Source organism: Lethenteron reissneri, chromosome 20, assembly GCF_015708825.2.
Source record: "Lethenteron reissneri isolate LAM-NWPU_2019-01 chromosome 20, ASM1570882v1, whole genome shotgun sequence".
Lineage (NCBI taxonomy): Eukaryota > Metazoa > Chordata > Hyperoartia > Petromyzontiformes > Petromyzontidae > Lethenteron > Lethenteron reissneri.
In genome coordinates this window covers 365,459-380,088 of record NC_083798.1, presented here as the reverse complement: position 1 = coordinate 380,088, position 14,630 = coordinate 365,459, and the positions used below count along the sequence as shown (strand labels likewise).

At 52.6% G+C, this 14,630-nt stretch overlaps 1 protein-coding gene across 4 annotated transcripts in view; it reads right to left on the bottom strand.

Moving 5' to 3' along the window:
- Positions 1-4,270: 4,270 nt before the first annotated feature.
- The window catches only part of ADCY3 (adenylate cyclase 3), a 96,357-nt gene continuing 85,997 nt past the window's right edge, over positions 4,271-14,630 (bottom strand). For 3 of the 4 annotated variants that reach the window (XM_061554501.1, XM_061554504.1, XM_061554502.1), the window contains exons 14-23: positions 14,489-14,605; positions 13,299-13,415; positions 12,708-12,829; positions 10,521-10,602; positions 9,419-9,577; positions 8,574-8,720; positions 7,983-8,102; positions 7,222-7,351; positions 5,966-6,090; positions 4,271-5,200 (exon numbers count right to left, since the gene is read on the bottom strand). In XM_061554501.1, the coding sequence (XP_061410485.1) occupies positions 5,018-5,200; positions 5,966-6,090; positions 7,222-7,351; positions 7,983-8,102; positions 8,574-8,720; positions 9,419-9,577; positions 10,521-10,602; positions 12,708-12,829; positions 13,299-13,415; positions 14,489-14,605 (1,302 nt within the window). In that variant the 3' untranslated portion in view covers positions 4,271-5,017. The remainder of the gene's footprint in view (positions 5,201-5,965; positions 6,091-7,221; positions 7,352-7,982; positions 8,103-8,573; positions 8,721-9,418; positions 9,578-10,520; positions 10,603-12,707; positions 12,830-13,298; positions 13,416-14,488; positions 14,606-14,630) is intronic. The other variant, XM_061554503.1, reaches the window with a different exon arrangement.

The window sequence follows — 14,630 nt, the reverse complement described above, 5'->3', positions numbered from 1 at the left end:
CCTGCATTGAAACAGCAGTACGCCGTATGGACCTGAAAACTCAATTCCCCTGTACAAGAATACGGGGTAAACCGTATGGGTTGACAGCTGTGATTTTATCGCAGGTCAACTCCACACTACTCATAAGAGGGACCTCGTGCCGACCGAGAAAATCTGCCCCGAGTTTGGTGTCCAGTGGACGAGGTGGTGATCCGACAAACATCCCCCCGTCACCCACAGACACACGCACGCACGCACGCAGCCCCCGAGTAACAGGACGCGTGCAAGTGTCAACGTCCTACACCACTTGCAGGTTGAATTCGCCTCGACCGCAAGTCACCGGTTGCAACAACCGCTGGCAAGTTCGCGCAACTCGTCTCGACTCGGGCGTGGACCCAGCTTAAGGTGGGGGGTTGGGGTGTTTTTGAAGAGCGGAAGATGTTTCGCTCGGAGTCGAGGCGAGTTGAGATGTGAATTTGGCGGCGAGTTGACGAATCGCTTCCCCGCAGAGGTGGAAGCGGAAATCTGCGTCAACTCGTGCGGGCCCGAGAGCCACGGCGCTCACATCAAACTAATAAACTATAGTTTTTGTTATTTATGGCCCGCTGAGCTATGTTAAGCTGAGCCGTGTGAGCCATCAACATAGTGGCGGCCCAGGTGAAGGTGGCAGAGAGTGGGGGTGGGACGTGGCGCTCCGCCCCACGAGAGCGGGGGACGTTGTTGCTCCTTAGTCTGGAAGAACCAAAGTTGGACTCCCCTCACCACGAGGCAGGGACCTCTAAGACGTCCCGACAGAGAAGTGAAGGGGCAATCTTCACCGCCGACCAAGAGGCGTTTTTGGCCGAGCCTCCCGGGAGGTAATTGGGCAGCCTGTCCTTGCGTAGACGCCCTCCTTCAGAGACGTTTGCTCATAGTCTCAACGACCAGACCGCTGCTCTCTCAACCCTGCCCCGCTCAAGGCAGTCCGATGTGGAGTCCCGCTTTGGGAGCCGATGTGTTTTTTTGGGAGTTAAAATGTATAATTTCGCTTGCCGAGTTGTTTCCAAGTAAGGCAGGGAGACACAGAGACAAGTGAGACAGACACAGTGAGAAGTAGTGATGAGAGAGGCACGAACACAGTGAGACAGAGACTAGGAAACGCACAGAGAGACAAGGAGACTACACAGCCACACAGTAATACAGTTGAGCTTAATTTTCTGCCCAAGCGCATCGAGACACTGGTTGGCATCAGCGGTGCAGCTCTTCTTGACTGCCCTTACCTCCTATCCGACTGATCGGTAAACCGAGACGGTTGGGGAGCCGTGCGTCAGAAACTCGCCCGGTTCTCACTGGTGTCCCCACGGGGGTGGATTTTATGGGCCTTTGTTATTTCCCGCCTATGTGTTGGCACTTGGGTGAATATCCCGTCGTCATGGTCTGAATTATAATTTCTACGCCGACGACACCCAGGATATAGCTGCAGACGACTCAGCCTGGTGAGTCAGTCCGGTCTCAAGTGTTTTTCCGAGGTCAGGGTGTGGATGAATCAACATTTTCTGGAGCTTAACCGTGACAAACCTGAGGTCATGTTGCTGGGTTACCCTAACCTGCTGGATCGAGTAAATGGTTCAGTGCGATGATTGATGATCTTGAAGTCATCATCATCATCTAAGGTGTAATGTTTGATCCCGCCATGCAAGGAATCTGGCTCAGGTCTCCATCTTTCACCTGCGAAACATTTCACGCATTCTATCAATTCTCTCAATGCCGGATGCTGAGACACTGGTGGTCGAATGACTTTATTTAATCGAGACTTGATTATTGTCATATGCCCCTTGTTTAGTGGTGCAACACGGAATGTTTTAGATCGGTTGCAGCTTGTCCAAAACTCTGCTGCTATTGGGTGTTGTGTGGCGTGTGAATATACGAGCACCAATTATATTCGTCCTTTGCATTGGCTTCCAGTCAAATACCGGATCGAATTTAAAGTTCTTGTATTGGCCTACAAGGGCCATCAAAGGGGTTTGCTCCACTATATCTCGGAGATCTGCTGAAGCCGTATTGCTGCTCCTCTCTGGAAACTTCGATCCACCAAATCCGGGCAACCTTGAGTGCACCAAGGGCAAATCTGCGTTCGATGGGTGGTGATAGGGCGTTCAGTAGCCAGGCGCCTTAATTGTGGGACGTCTTGGGACGCTTCGTCAGTCGAGGTTTTGAAGGCTCGTCCGGAAACACATTTACTTTCTTTAGCGTATACGTCTGTGTGGGGTTGTTTTACTCATAGTTTAAACGTTACGGGTTTTTTGTTCTGGGGTTGTGTTGTAAAGCACTGCAGTGTTGCGCGTTAATGACGCTATATACAAAACTAAGTTTTACTTACAGGGAGAGACGGAGAGACCCAAAGAGATACACAGAGACATGGATAAACAAAGAGACAAACAGGGAGACAGGGTGACAGTGATCTTGGTAAGTATTACAGAGTAACACAGGACAGTGCTCATTGAGCCCCAGGATTTCAACTCAACTGACCTTGTGACAGCGATCCGGAGTCCCAGTGTAGCCAAGTCCTAGGATTATAAGTGTAACCATGATCGTGTGACTGAGAACAATGAAGCCCAGGATTATACTGTAGACAAGAAGCAAGGAACCTCAGGTATACACACACACAACGGCCTATCGTTTAGCTACATTTTCGGATTAACTGTATACATCGGGCCGGGAATATATTGCCGTCGGGTTGGCCGCAGTGACGAGATGTTTACTACCTCACCTGGTATGCAGGAGGTCGTGAGCCCTAGGATATTTGGAGTTTGCAGGTTCTTCCTGTGGTCGTGTGGATTTTTCTCCGGGTCCTTCAGTTTTCCCCCCTCCACATTTAGAAACAAGCGTTTAGAGTATTTGGCTATTATAGATTTCACACAATAGGTCACTACGTTGAGCTTTCATTTGTGACCAGGTCGCTTCTGAAAAAGAGCTACATAGCTCAGTGGTCCTTACCTGGCAAAATAAAACGTTTAGTTTAACACGTAGGCTTTCGCGCCACCACCCAACACAGCCAATTAGTAAAGGGTTGTCACGTAAACAGAACATGCCATTTACGCGATCTAACCCCAAAAAAGTTGTCAGTCAGGTTGTCAGGCGCTCTTAGCCACCGCGTGGCTCCCGGTGACTTCCAAGTCGTACACGCCGAGACGACGCGACGCCCCTCGGCGGAGTCCATCCACCCCCTGCGTCCACGTGTCCGTGACCTCGCCAAAGGCACAGAGTTCACGGTCCATCGTGCGCTTAGGGCCTTTGGCAACTCGTGTTCCCCCAAGTCAGGAACCACAAGGGCCCAGGATTGGAACTCTGTGGACTGGAGCAGTGGCAGTTGTGGGAAATGGTTCCGTGAGATCGCGTAAATGGCATGTTCTGTTTGCACCTTGACATTCAAAATTCTGACTTCCCGATTCACACTCGACAAACGTAATTGCGTGCGTTATTCTGTGTGTTAGTGGGGAGCGGTCGGTGGTGTAGTAGTTATCGCGCTGCGCCGGGGACCCGAGTTCGAATCCCGCTCACGGCCAATACCAGTGACGATTATCTGAACCGGTTCTGGGCCTCCCCTAGATCGACTCAGCCTCAAATGAGTACCTGGTGCGGTGTGTAAACATCACCACTGGGGAGACAAAGCCGGCCGGGCGTGGTGCTGGCCACCCCCCGCCCCCTCGTGTGCCGCACCGGCTTTCAGAGATGATCGTTAACAGCACTTGGTGTTTTTGTTTTGGCAGTCTAGCTTGGTCTCCGTATTTCGTCCGGGGTGAACCTGTGCCGGACCTCGCTGTCACGGGCGTTACGTTTGTCTCACCGCCCAGTGCAAAAAAGGAAAACATCGCGACAGACCACAGGGATGATTTCATCACTCTTATTGATGCTGTTGCTGTTGTTGCTATATCGGTGTTGTTTGTGGCTGTGCAGGGCTGTGGTCGCCGCTGACCCCCCCCCTCCCCCTTGCGACGTTCAGGGCCGCTTCCCAACGCAGCAGTGAAAAAGTGGCGAACGCCTCGGCACCGCGCTCCACTCAGACCAGGCTAACAGAAATAATCCAAAGAGTTTTTTTTATTAAATTTTCTCCTGTGGAATAATAACCTTGAGGTACTCCTCCCCTTCGCCCTCCCCCCATGACCCCCCACCCCTTTCTCTGTCTCATTGTCCACTTTTCAACACGATGAGATTCAGGGTTCGGGTTAAACAATATGTCCACATGAAGGAAACACAAGTGCAAAGCTATCCCGACCAATGTCCCCCTTCCACCCACCCCCTCCACACCCCACAACCTCCTCCCCCCCTTCCTCCCACCACTTTTTAGGTAAATCCCTTTCGCAGGGATGAAAATACTGTGAAGGTTTCCACATCCTGAGCGCAGCCCGCACCGGACACCGGAGAAGACGCAGAGAGGGAAATAAAAACGAAAGGGAAACTGATCCTATGCAGTTTGTTTCACGTGTACTGTACAGCTGCTACCAAGTCCAATATATATTTGTTTATTTATATAAAGCACGCAGCGGCCCCTCATCTCGGGCAGAATTCTAGGCAGGCAGAATCGACCAATGGCGCCCTCGCCGGAACGGCAGCGCGAAGGCAACGGTCAGCACTCCCCCGCGGTGTCCCTCGGCCCCGCGGCGTCCTCTCTCCTCTGCGGCGTCGTTCTCGTCCGGGCGCTCGTTCCGCGGTGTCTTCTCGAGCCGTTCTCGTTCAGCCAGCCGGTTTTATCTCCAACATCGCGATTTCCCTTAAAATATATATACGAATCGATCGTTCCTGCGTGGCGAACCCTCCTCGCTCTCGGGCCTCACTGCAGACGCCAGCCCGGCGGGCGGGCGGTTGAAACCTCCTCCGCCGGCCGTCGGGTTCCCAAGCGTCCCTCCGGCCGCCACCTCGTCGCGATCCGCAAAGCCCGCAGGCCGCAACCCGCTCGGCGGTCCAGGCAGCGGGGCTGTGCGAGCCGTCGGGAAAGGGGGGGCGAGCGAGTCTCTCTGTCGTCGTCGTTTGGTTTCTCAAAGCGGCGAGCGCGGCGCCTTCAGGCGTTCTCCATCACCTGGTGCGGGAGGCTCATGGCAGAGCCGTTGATGAAGGAGCCCTGCTTCTCGCGGCCCTTGAGGATGTAGGTGATGAGCTCGCCCTTGCCCTTCACGAACACGGGGCCCCGGCGGACGAAGCGGAAGCCGTAGTCCTTGAGCACCAGGTACGTCTCCTCCACGACCTGTGCGAGGAAGAGCACGGGACAGCGTGGGTCAGTGTCGGGGACGCACGACCCCCGAGCTCTCCGCGAGCGGCCCAAAGTCGGTCGGGCCCGTGCTGGGGCCTGACGACGTCAGAATCAGAATGTTTATTTAGACTGGAGGAAGAATCCGATGAGCTATAAAGCTATTTTTTACAGATGTGCAGTAGGGGCAGGTTAGAATGTTACAACAACAAACATTCATCTTACCAGGCAGGTAAAGCTCACCGAGCTATTAACTTATTTTTCAGAAGCGACCTGGCCACAAATCATAGCCCAACGAAGTGTGGATGTTTGTTTATTGCAGCCAAATACTCTAAATGCGTGATGCCGATTCTACATGTGGGGGGAAAAACTGGAGGACCCGGAGAAAAAAATTCACGTGCCCACAGGGAGATCACGCAAACTCCAAATATACAGCAGACATCGGGGTTGCGATTGAACCCCCAACCTTCTGCATACTAGGTGAGGAATATAACATGACACCACCGTGGCGCCCTTTAAATAAAAGCCTGTACTGAGCTGAATGTGTCCTCGCTGTCCACACTCCCATCGCCACGGTGAGCTCCTGGGCGGGGCCCGGAAACCAGCCAGCGTTCTGGCCAGTTGCCTGCGCGGCATTACCAGCACTCGGCCAGGCCTGCCTCCTCCCCCTTCTTCACAGCTCTCCGCCCCCGGGCTCCTGCGGCCCGGGGTGCCGTGGTACGGTCCGTGGCACGGCCCGCGGCGCCTGCGCTTCGTGCTCACCTGAATGTTGCCGATCTGGCCGGTGGACTCCATGCGGCTCGCCACGTTCACCGTGTTCCCCCAGATGTCGTAGTGCGGCTTCCGGGCGCCGATCACCCCGGCGAGCACGGGGCCCTTGTTGAGGCCTGGACACAAGTTGAGGGTAATGCCGTCGGTCGCGGCGACCGCCTAACCCTCGCGTGCGGGTGAGCGCCACGGCACGGAACAGAAGCGTCCACGCCGCGCCGCCGCCCCCTCCGTCTCCCCACCGTCTCGCCACCTTGGTGCATTGCGGCTCTGGGCTCGCGCTCCATCTTGAGCCGGTCGACAACTTCTAATAGTCACGCATTATCCCTGAGTCGAAAACTCTCTTTCAAGACCCGCGTCGATGACACGGCCATCAGGGTAAACGCTCAAAATTGGAGTCCCGTACAGAAGCAAATGCTCCACTCCACCTCGACGTCCCACCTCCATGCAGTTAAAGACACCATCCCACCCATATCTGATTATTGTGACACAGTCTACCACCTAGCTTCTGAATCTACCCTAACGCCGCTGCTCAATTCCATCATTCACTTGGAGGCTCATCCAATATGCTCACCAGCAGGCCACCGTTTTGTGTGTGCCTACAATTGTCTTTGTTAGTGTCTCTAATAGTCTTGATTTGAAGCTTTCGTGACTGCAGGAATTCATACTCTCTGGTTCTTTCGGTAAAGTCACGTAGGTAGAAAAAATAATAAAAGAAACACGACGTTTCGGTCGCAACACAAGCATCCATCATCAGGTGAGAAAATGATCTGCTGTTGTGGCTTTATATAGGCACGGTAGGACGGGGGGAAGGGGGGGGAGGAGTTTTGTCGAGTCGTGGCTGCAGGAGATCATGGGGGGAGAGGGGTGAGGGTTTGTGGCGTGCAGAGATGGGTGGGGGCTCCACGCCACAAACCCTCCCCCCCCCTCTCCCCGTCAACTCCTGCAGCCACGACTTGAAAAAACTCTTCCCGCCCCCTTCCCCCCTCCCGTGCCTATATAAAGCCACAACAGCAGACCGTTTTCTCACCTGATGACGGACGCTTGTGTTGCGATCGAAACGTCGTGTTTCTTTTATTATTTCCTCTATCTACGTGACTTTACCGAAGAACCAGAGAATATGTCTCTAATAGTGCCTTTGAGTGTCTCCGTTAGTGTCTTTGAGTGTCTCTGTTAGTGTCTATGAGTGTCCCCCTCCCTTGGCGTCTGTGCCGGGTTTACCGGTGTTCTCGGCGTCTGTGAGCCCGTACCTATCCTCAGCATGAAGTTGTTGAAGGACTGGTAGTTGATGTTCATCAGCGCCACCTTCATGGCCAGGACAAAGTCGGCGAGGTCGGAGAGGTGTTGCCAGCGATCCCGGTCCGAGAGCTCCGCATCCTTCTGAGGGCACACCATGCTGTCACCGCCCTGCCTACCCACTACCTGCCCGCTCGCCCACCTGTCCGTCCGCCGATCCACCCGCCCACTCACTGCCCGCCCACTCCCCGCTCGCCCGCCTGCCCGCTCGCTGCCCGCCTACGTGTAGTAGAGGGGTTTCCTGCCTTCAGGAACCATTGTGTGTGGGTGGCTGCCATTCTTAAAGGGTCCCAGTTATCGGCCAATAACATGGAAGTCGATTATAAATTTCAGTTGGTTAATCGACTTAATCAATCAAGCAACCAACCCACCGTGGCCGCTCTAGAACCCAGGGCGAGGTGCCCCAGAATATCCAATTTCTTCACAAAAAACCCCGCCAATTATTTTCATGACCCCCGCATTTTTGTCCATGTATTTATTTATTAATTGCAAAATAAATGTCAAGGATTGGTGAAAGAACATCGCCAAATCCGCCGACTTCCCTAACCCAACTCTGCGGCAGCCCCTATGCAATCACAGAGCTCAAACGGGGCCAGCACACGACGTTCCCGTGTGGTGCAACAGCAGCAGCAGTAGCAGCTGCAGCTCCTGGCAGCATAGCTCCGCAGCACCCCAAGCCCAATATAGCACGGATGGCTGAGCCGGAGCCTCCCACCTTGGCGCCTGTGTGGTAGCCGTTGCTGGCCGTGTCGTGGTTGAGCCCCGAGGCCGCCATGTAGGTGCTGCCGATCGTCTTGATCTTTGTGATGTTCTTGAACTTCGGCTCGTCCAGCAGCTGCATGCCAGCATGAGCAGCAAGCAAGTAGATCGTCAGCATCATCATCATCAGCATGCAAATCATCATCACCATCACGGATCAGAATTCTCCAAGGATACTTTCTGTCGAGCCGCACAATACAACTAGCGTGAGAGCTGACATGCGGCGTGATGCCGCACATGGCGTGACATCTTGCCACGTGCACACGTGGCCGCGCATATTCGTCCGTCTACAGCCGTCTCATCTCTCGCTCACTGCGGGACTCCACTCGGTGCAACTGCACAGCCTGGCAGCTCCTCTGGAGCCTGGGTGCCTCAGAACCGACAGAGAAAAGACCGCAGATGACCACCCAACACCCCCCCCCCGCGACCCTTTTTGTTGCGAGTTCGGGGGCCCGTCGAGCTGCTTGGGTCGGGGCCCTGAGCCTGAAACCACGCGGAGAGGGGGATCGCGGGCGGGTGGGCGAGCGAGCGAGCGGGCAAGACTCACAGCATCGAAGTCGGAGATGATCTCATTGAGGAAGCGCAGGCACTCGATCCCGCCGTTGTTGATGTTCTCCTCCGTGTAGAAGTCGGAGAAGTTGGGGATGGAGGCGAACATGACGCCCACCTCGTTGTACGAGTGGCTGTACAGCTCCTGCATGGAGGGGGGGGGGGTGGGGGTGGGGGGTGGAGGCGGCAGCGAGAGGAGCGTTCGTCGCGGTGCCTTTGACCGCCATGTTCAGGTTTGAATTAATTTTGTTGAAGCGTGTGACAGTGCTCAAGAGAGACAACTGGGGGCATTCGTTTGCAGGCGGGCGGTACGATGGTAACAACAAACTAATAACGTGCACAGCCACAGACGAGCAGCATGGCAGCAGCCACGCGGCCAGCCGATGCCAACACGTCCCAAGCTCTCCACTTCTTTACGTATCAAGGTGCTATCGGCGAATCAATGAGCATTTCCACGTGGGAATACACCTGAGCAGCTGGAGAAAAGGCCCCACTGAGCTACGTGATTCTTTTCCAGAAGCGACGTGGCTATCACAAATGATAGCTCAACGAAGTGGCTCATCATCGTGTGGACATTCATAGTAGTAGCCAAATACTCTGAACGTGCGACGTTAATTCTAAACGTGGAGGGGAAAAACCGGAGGACCCGGAGGAAAAATTCACGTGACCACGGGGAGAGAGACACGCAAAACTCCAAATATACAGCAGGCGTCCATCGGGACCTCCTGTATATTAGGCGAGGTAGTTAACATCTGGTCTCATCCAGAGTCACCTCTTCCATGATTTACCTCGTCCACGAGTCACCTGTTGAGCCACGAGCAGGCTTGGTGGTGGGGCGCTCACCTCGTCGCGCTTCTTGGAGCCTAGGAAGTGTCGCGCCACGTGCTCGGGCAGGATGTTGGTGACGAGGGCCTCGTTGCGACGGCGCATCTCACTCACGCGGTCCTTCTGCTCGTGCACGTCCATTTTCCACAGGAACAGCGTGCGGGCCAGCTTCTCCACCTGCTCGCACGTGCGTGCACGCACGTACACCGGTACACACGCAGACATGTACAGATGTACACACGTACACACACACGTTTATACATGTACACGCGCAGATACGTGCACGCGCAGACACGTGCAAACGTACATGCGCAGACACGTACACGCGCACATGCGCAGACACGTACACGCGCACATGCGCAGACACGTACACGCGCACATGCACAGACACGTACACGCGCACATGCGCAGACACGTACACGCGCACATGCGTACACATGCAGACACGTGCAGGCGCGCAAACACAGACGACTTTAACATACAGGATTTTGCGACTGAAATTATCGCTGATAACATTTATTTATTTTTACCGAAACAAGGAGGACTTCTTAACAATTCCGCATAATCGCCCGATGAAACCGGTTATGTAATCACCAGCGAAACGTCACGGTGCTCGAATTGTAAATGTTGTGGAGTTTACTCTCCAACACACTTCAGTAGCAAATAATTGGCACGTTCTGTGTACGTGACAAACCCTTGCTGATTGGCTGTGTCAGATGGTGGCGGGTTTAACGACACATTTATATTGACGTGATCTAACCCAAGAAACCTCGATTATGGATGCAGACAAGCATACACCTGGCCACAAATGATAGCCCAACGAAGTGGCTTATCACGTGGAAATGTATAGCAGCCAAATACTCTGAACGCGTGATGCTGATTCTAAATGTGGAGGGAAAAAACCGGAGGACGCGGAGAAAAATCCACGGGACCACGGGGAGAGAGACACGCAAACTCCAAATATACAGCAGCAGGCGTCAGGGTCGGGATTGAACCCACGACCTCCTGTATACCAGGCGAGGTAGTTAACATCTCTCCACCGCGGTGCATACACACGCACGCTGGAACGGCTATGGAAGGAGCAGCGGGATCCTGTGCCACAGCGGCGGACACTACTCACGTGCCGGTTGAAGCAGTACAGGCTGATCATGATCACCAGGATCATGGCCGTCATGGAGTACTGAGTGGGCACCACCGTGTCTCTGCACCCACGCGGCACGCGCAGACGGCACGGGGACAGCATCGCGCACTCTCACCACGCACATCACCATCGTCATCATCACATCATCATCATCATCACCATCATACACATCATCATCATCACCATCATATACATCATCATCATCATCATCACCGTCATACACATCATCATCATCATCACCGTCACACACATCATCATCATCATCACCATCATACACATCATCATCATCACCATCATACACATAATCATCATCATATACATCATCATCATCATCACCGTCATACACATCATCATCATCACCATCATACACATAATCATCACCGTCACACACATCATCATCATCACCATCATACACATCATCATCATCACCATCATACACATCATCATCATCACCGTCATACACATCATCATCATCATCACCATCATACACATCATCATCATCACCATCATACACATCATCATCATCACCGTCATACACATCATCATCATACACATCATCATCATCACCATCATACACATCATCATCATCACCGTCATATACATCATCATCATCATCATCACCGTCATACACATCATCATCATCACCATCATACACATCATCATCATCACCATCATACACATCATCATCATCACCGTCATACACATCATCATCATCATCACCGTCATACACATCATCATCATCACCATCATACACATCATCATCATCACCATCATACACATCATCATCATCACCGTCATACACATCATCATCATACACATCATCATCATCACCGTCATACACATCATCATCATCACCATCATATACATCATCATCATCATCATCACCGTCATACACATCATCATCATCATCATACACATCATCATCACCATCATACACATCATCATCATCACCATCATACACATCATCATCATCATACACATCATCATCATCACCATCGTACACATCATCATCATCACCATCATACACATCATCATCATCACCATCATACACATCATCATCATCACCATCATACACATCATCATCATCATCACCGTCATACACATCATCATCATCACCGTCACACACATCATCATCATCACCATCATACACATCATCATCATCACCGTCATACACATCATCATCATCATCACCGTCATACACATCATCATCATCACCATCATACACATCATCATCATCACCATCATACACATCATCATCATCACCGTCATACACATCATCATCATACACATCATCATCATCACCGTCATACACATCATCATCATCACCATCATATACATCATCATCATCATCATCACCGTCATACACATCATCATCATCATCATACACATCATCATCACCATCATACACATCATCATCATCACCATCATACACATCATCATCATCATACACATCATCATCATCACCATCGTACACATCATCATCATCACCATCATACACATCATCATCATCACCATCATACACATCATCATCATCACCATCATACACATCATCATCATCATCACCGTCATACACATCATCATCATCACCGTCACACACATCATCATCATCACCATCATACACATCATCATCATCACCATCATACACATCATCATCATCATCACCGTCATACACATCATCATCATCATCATCACCGTCATACACATCATCATCATCACCGTCACACACATCATCATCATCATCACCATCATATACATCATCATCATTATCACCGTCATACACATCATAATCATCATCACCGTCACACACATCATCATCATCATCATCACCGTCACACACATCATCATCATCACCATCATACACATCATCATCACCGTCATACACATCACCATCATCATACACATTATCATCACCATCACTGTCATACACATCATTATCATCATCATCACCGTCATACACATCACCATCATCATACACATCATCATCACCATCATACACATCATCATCATCATCACCGTCATACATATCATCATCATCATCACCATCATACACATCATCATCATCACCACCGTCATACATATCATCATCACCATCACTGTCATACACATCATCACCATCATCACCATCATCATCACCGCTGTGTCTGTCGCCGCGTCCCCGCGTCTCACATGGTGTCGTGGTAGCGCGCCTCGTCGTAGGCCTTGTACAGCTGTTTCCACGCCACCGTGTTGATCAGACCCCACACGATCGAAACGCTCAGCATCAGCGTGATCTTCACCATGTGGCTCACCTGGAGACACGGGGACATGAGGACACGGGGACAGCGCAATGCGCGGATGCGGAGATGCAGGGACACAGAGAAACAAGGAGGTGGGGACGAGTGAGTGGGTGGGTGAGCAGATGGGTAAGTGAAGGATTGAGTGAGTGGGTGAGTGAGTGAGTGGGTGGCTGGATGAGTGAGTCAGTGGGTGAGTGGCTGAGTGAGTGGGTGAGTGAGTGGGTGAGTGAGTGAGTGGGTGGGTGGGTGAGTGGGTGGGTGAGTGGGTGAGTGAGTGGGTGCTTGAGTGGGTGAGTGAGAGGGTGGGTGGGTGGGTGAGTGGGTGGGTGGTTGAGTGTGTGAGTGAGTGGGTGAGTGGGTGGGTGGTTGAGTAGGTATGTGAGAGGGTGAGTGGGTGGGTGAATCAGTGGGTGAGTGGTTAAGTGGGTGGGTGAGTGGCTGGGTGGGTGAGTGAGTGAGCGGCGACGGTTCGTGGCGGTACCTGCACGAGCATGCTGGTGGCCATGAGTGCGAGCACCGCGATGAACGAGTAGTACTTGGGGTAGCGCAGGCAGCCCAGCATCTGAGGCAGCAGCGTCTGACCCCCATAGCAGCTCAGCTGTGGACACAGAAACACACACTGAGACTTGGAGACACACGGACACAAGGACACTGAGACACGGGGCCACCAGCATTAGGGGGAGATGGGGACACTGAGACACGGGGACACTCGGACATGGGGCCACCAGTGTTAGGGGGACACGGAAACACCGAGGCACGGGTCACTCGGACACGGGGACACGGGGACACCGAGACAGAGACACGGGTCACTCAGACACCGAGACAGAGACACGGGTCACTTGGACACCGAGACACGGGGACAGAGACACGGGGACACAGAGACACGGGTCACTCGGACACGGGGACACCGAGACAGAGACACGGGTCACTTGGACACCGAGACACGGGGACACCGGGACACGGGGACACAGAGACACGGGTCACTCGGACACGGGGACACCGAGACAGAGACATGGGTCACTTGGACACCGAGACACGGTGAGACCAGTGTCAGCGGGACACGGGGACACTGAGACACGGGGAGACTAGGACATGGGGACCCAGGGTCAGAGGGACACCAGGGTCAGGTGGAGATGGGGACACGGAGACACAGGGACACTGGTACATGGGGACACAGTTAATGTTGATGGTGAAGATGGTGTTTGAAGATAATAATTATATTAATATGGATATTGATGATGGTGATGTTGATGTAGTGATGGTGGCGATGTGGATGTCGTGATGGTGGTAATATGGATGGTGGTGATTTTGGTTATGGTGGTGATGCAGTGATGATGGTGATGTTGGTTATGGTGATGATGTTGTCAATGGCGGTGGTGATGTTGTTTATGGTGGTGATGTTGGTATTGGCGAAGTAGTGATGGTGGTGATATAGCGATGGTGGTGATTCAGTGATGTTGGCGATGGAGGTGATGCAGTGATGTTGACGATGGCAATAGTGGTGATGTTGGCGATAGAGGGGATGGGGATATTGATGATGGCGGTGATGGTGATCTTGTCAATGGTGATCTTGCCAATGGTGATGTTGGCAATGGTGATGTTGGCGATGTTGACGATGGTGATGTTGGCGATGTTGACGATGGTGATGTTGGCGATGGTCGTGTTGCTCACGATGTCGATGACGTCAGCCACCACAAGAACCACGATGGCCGCCATGGCCCAGCTGTTGCGTGCCCAGCGCGTGCGGTCGAGCCACGCGGAGAAGCGAACCAGCCTGGCGGGGTAGGCCTACAGCACCATCATCACCATCATC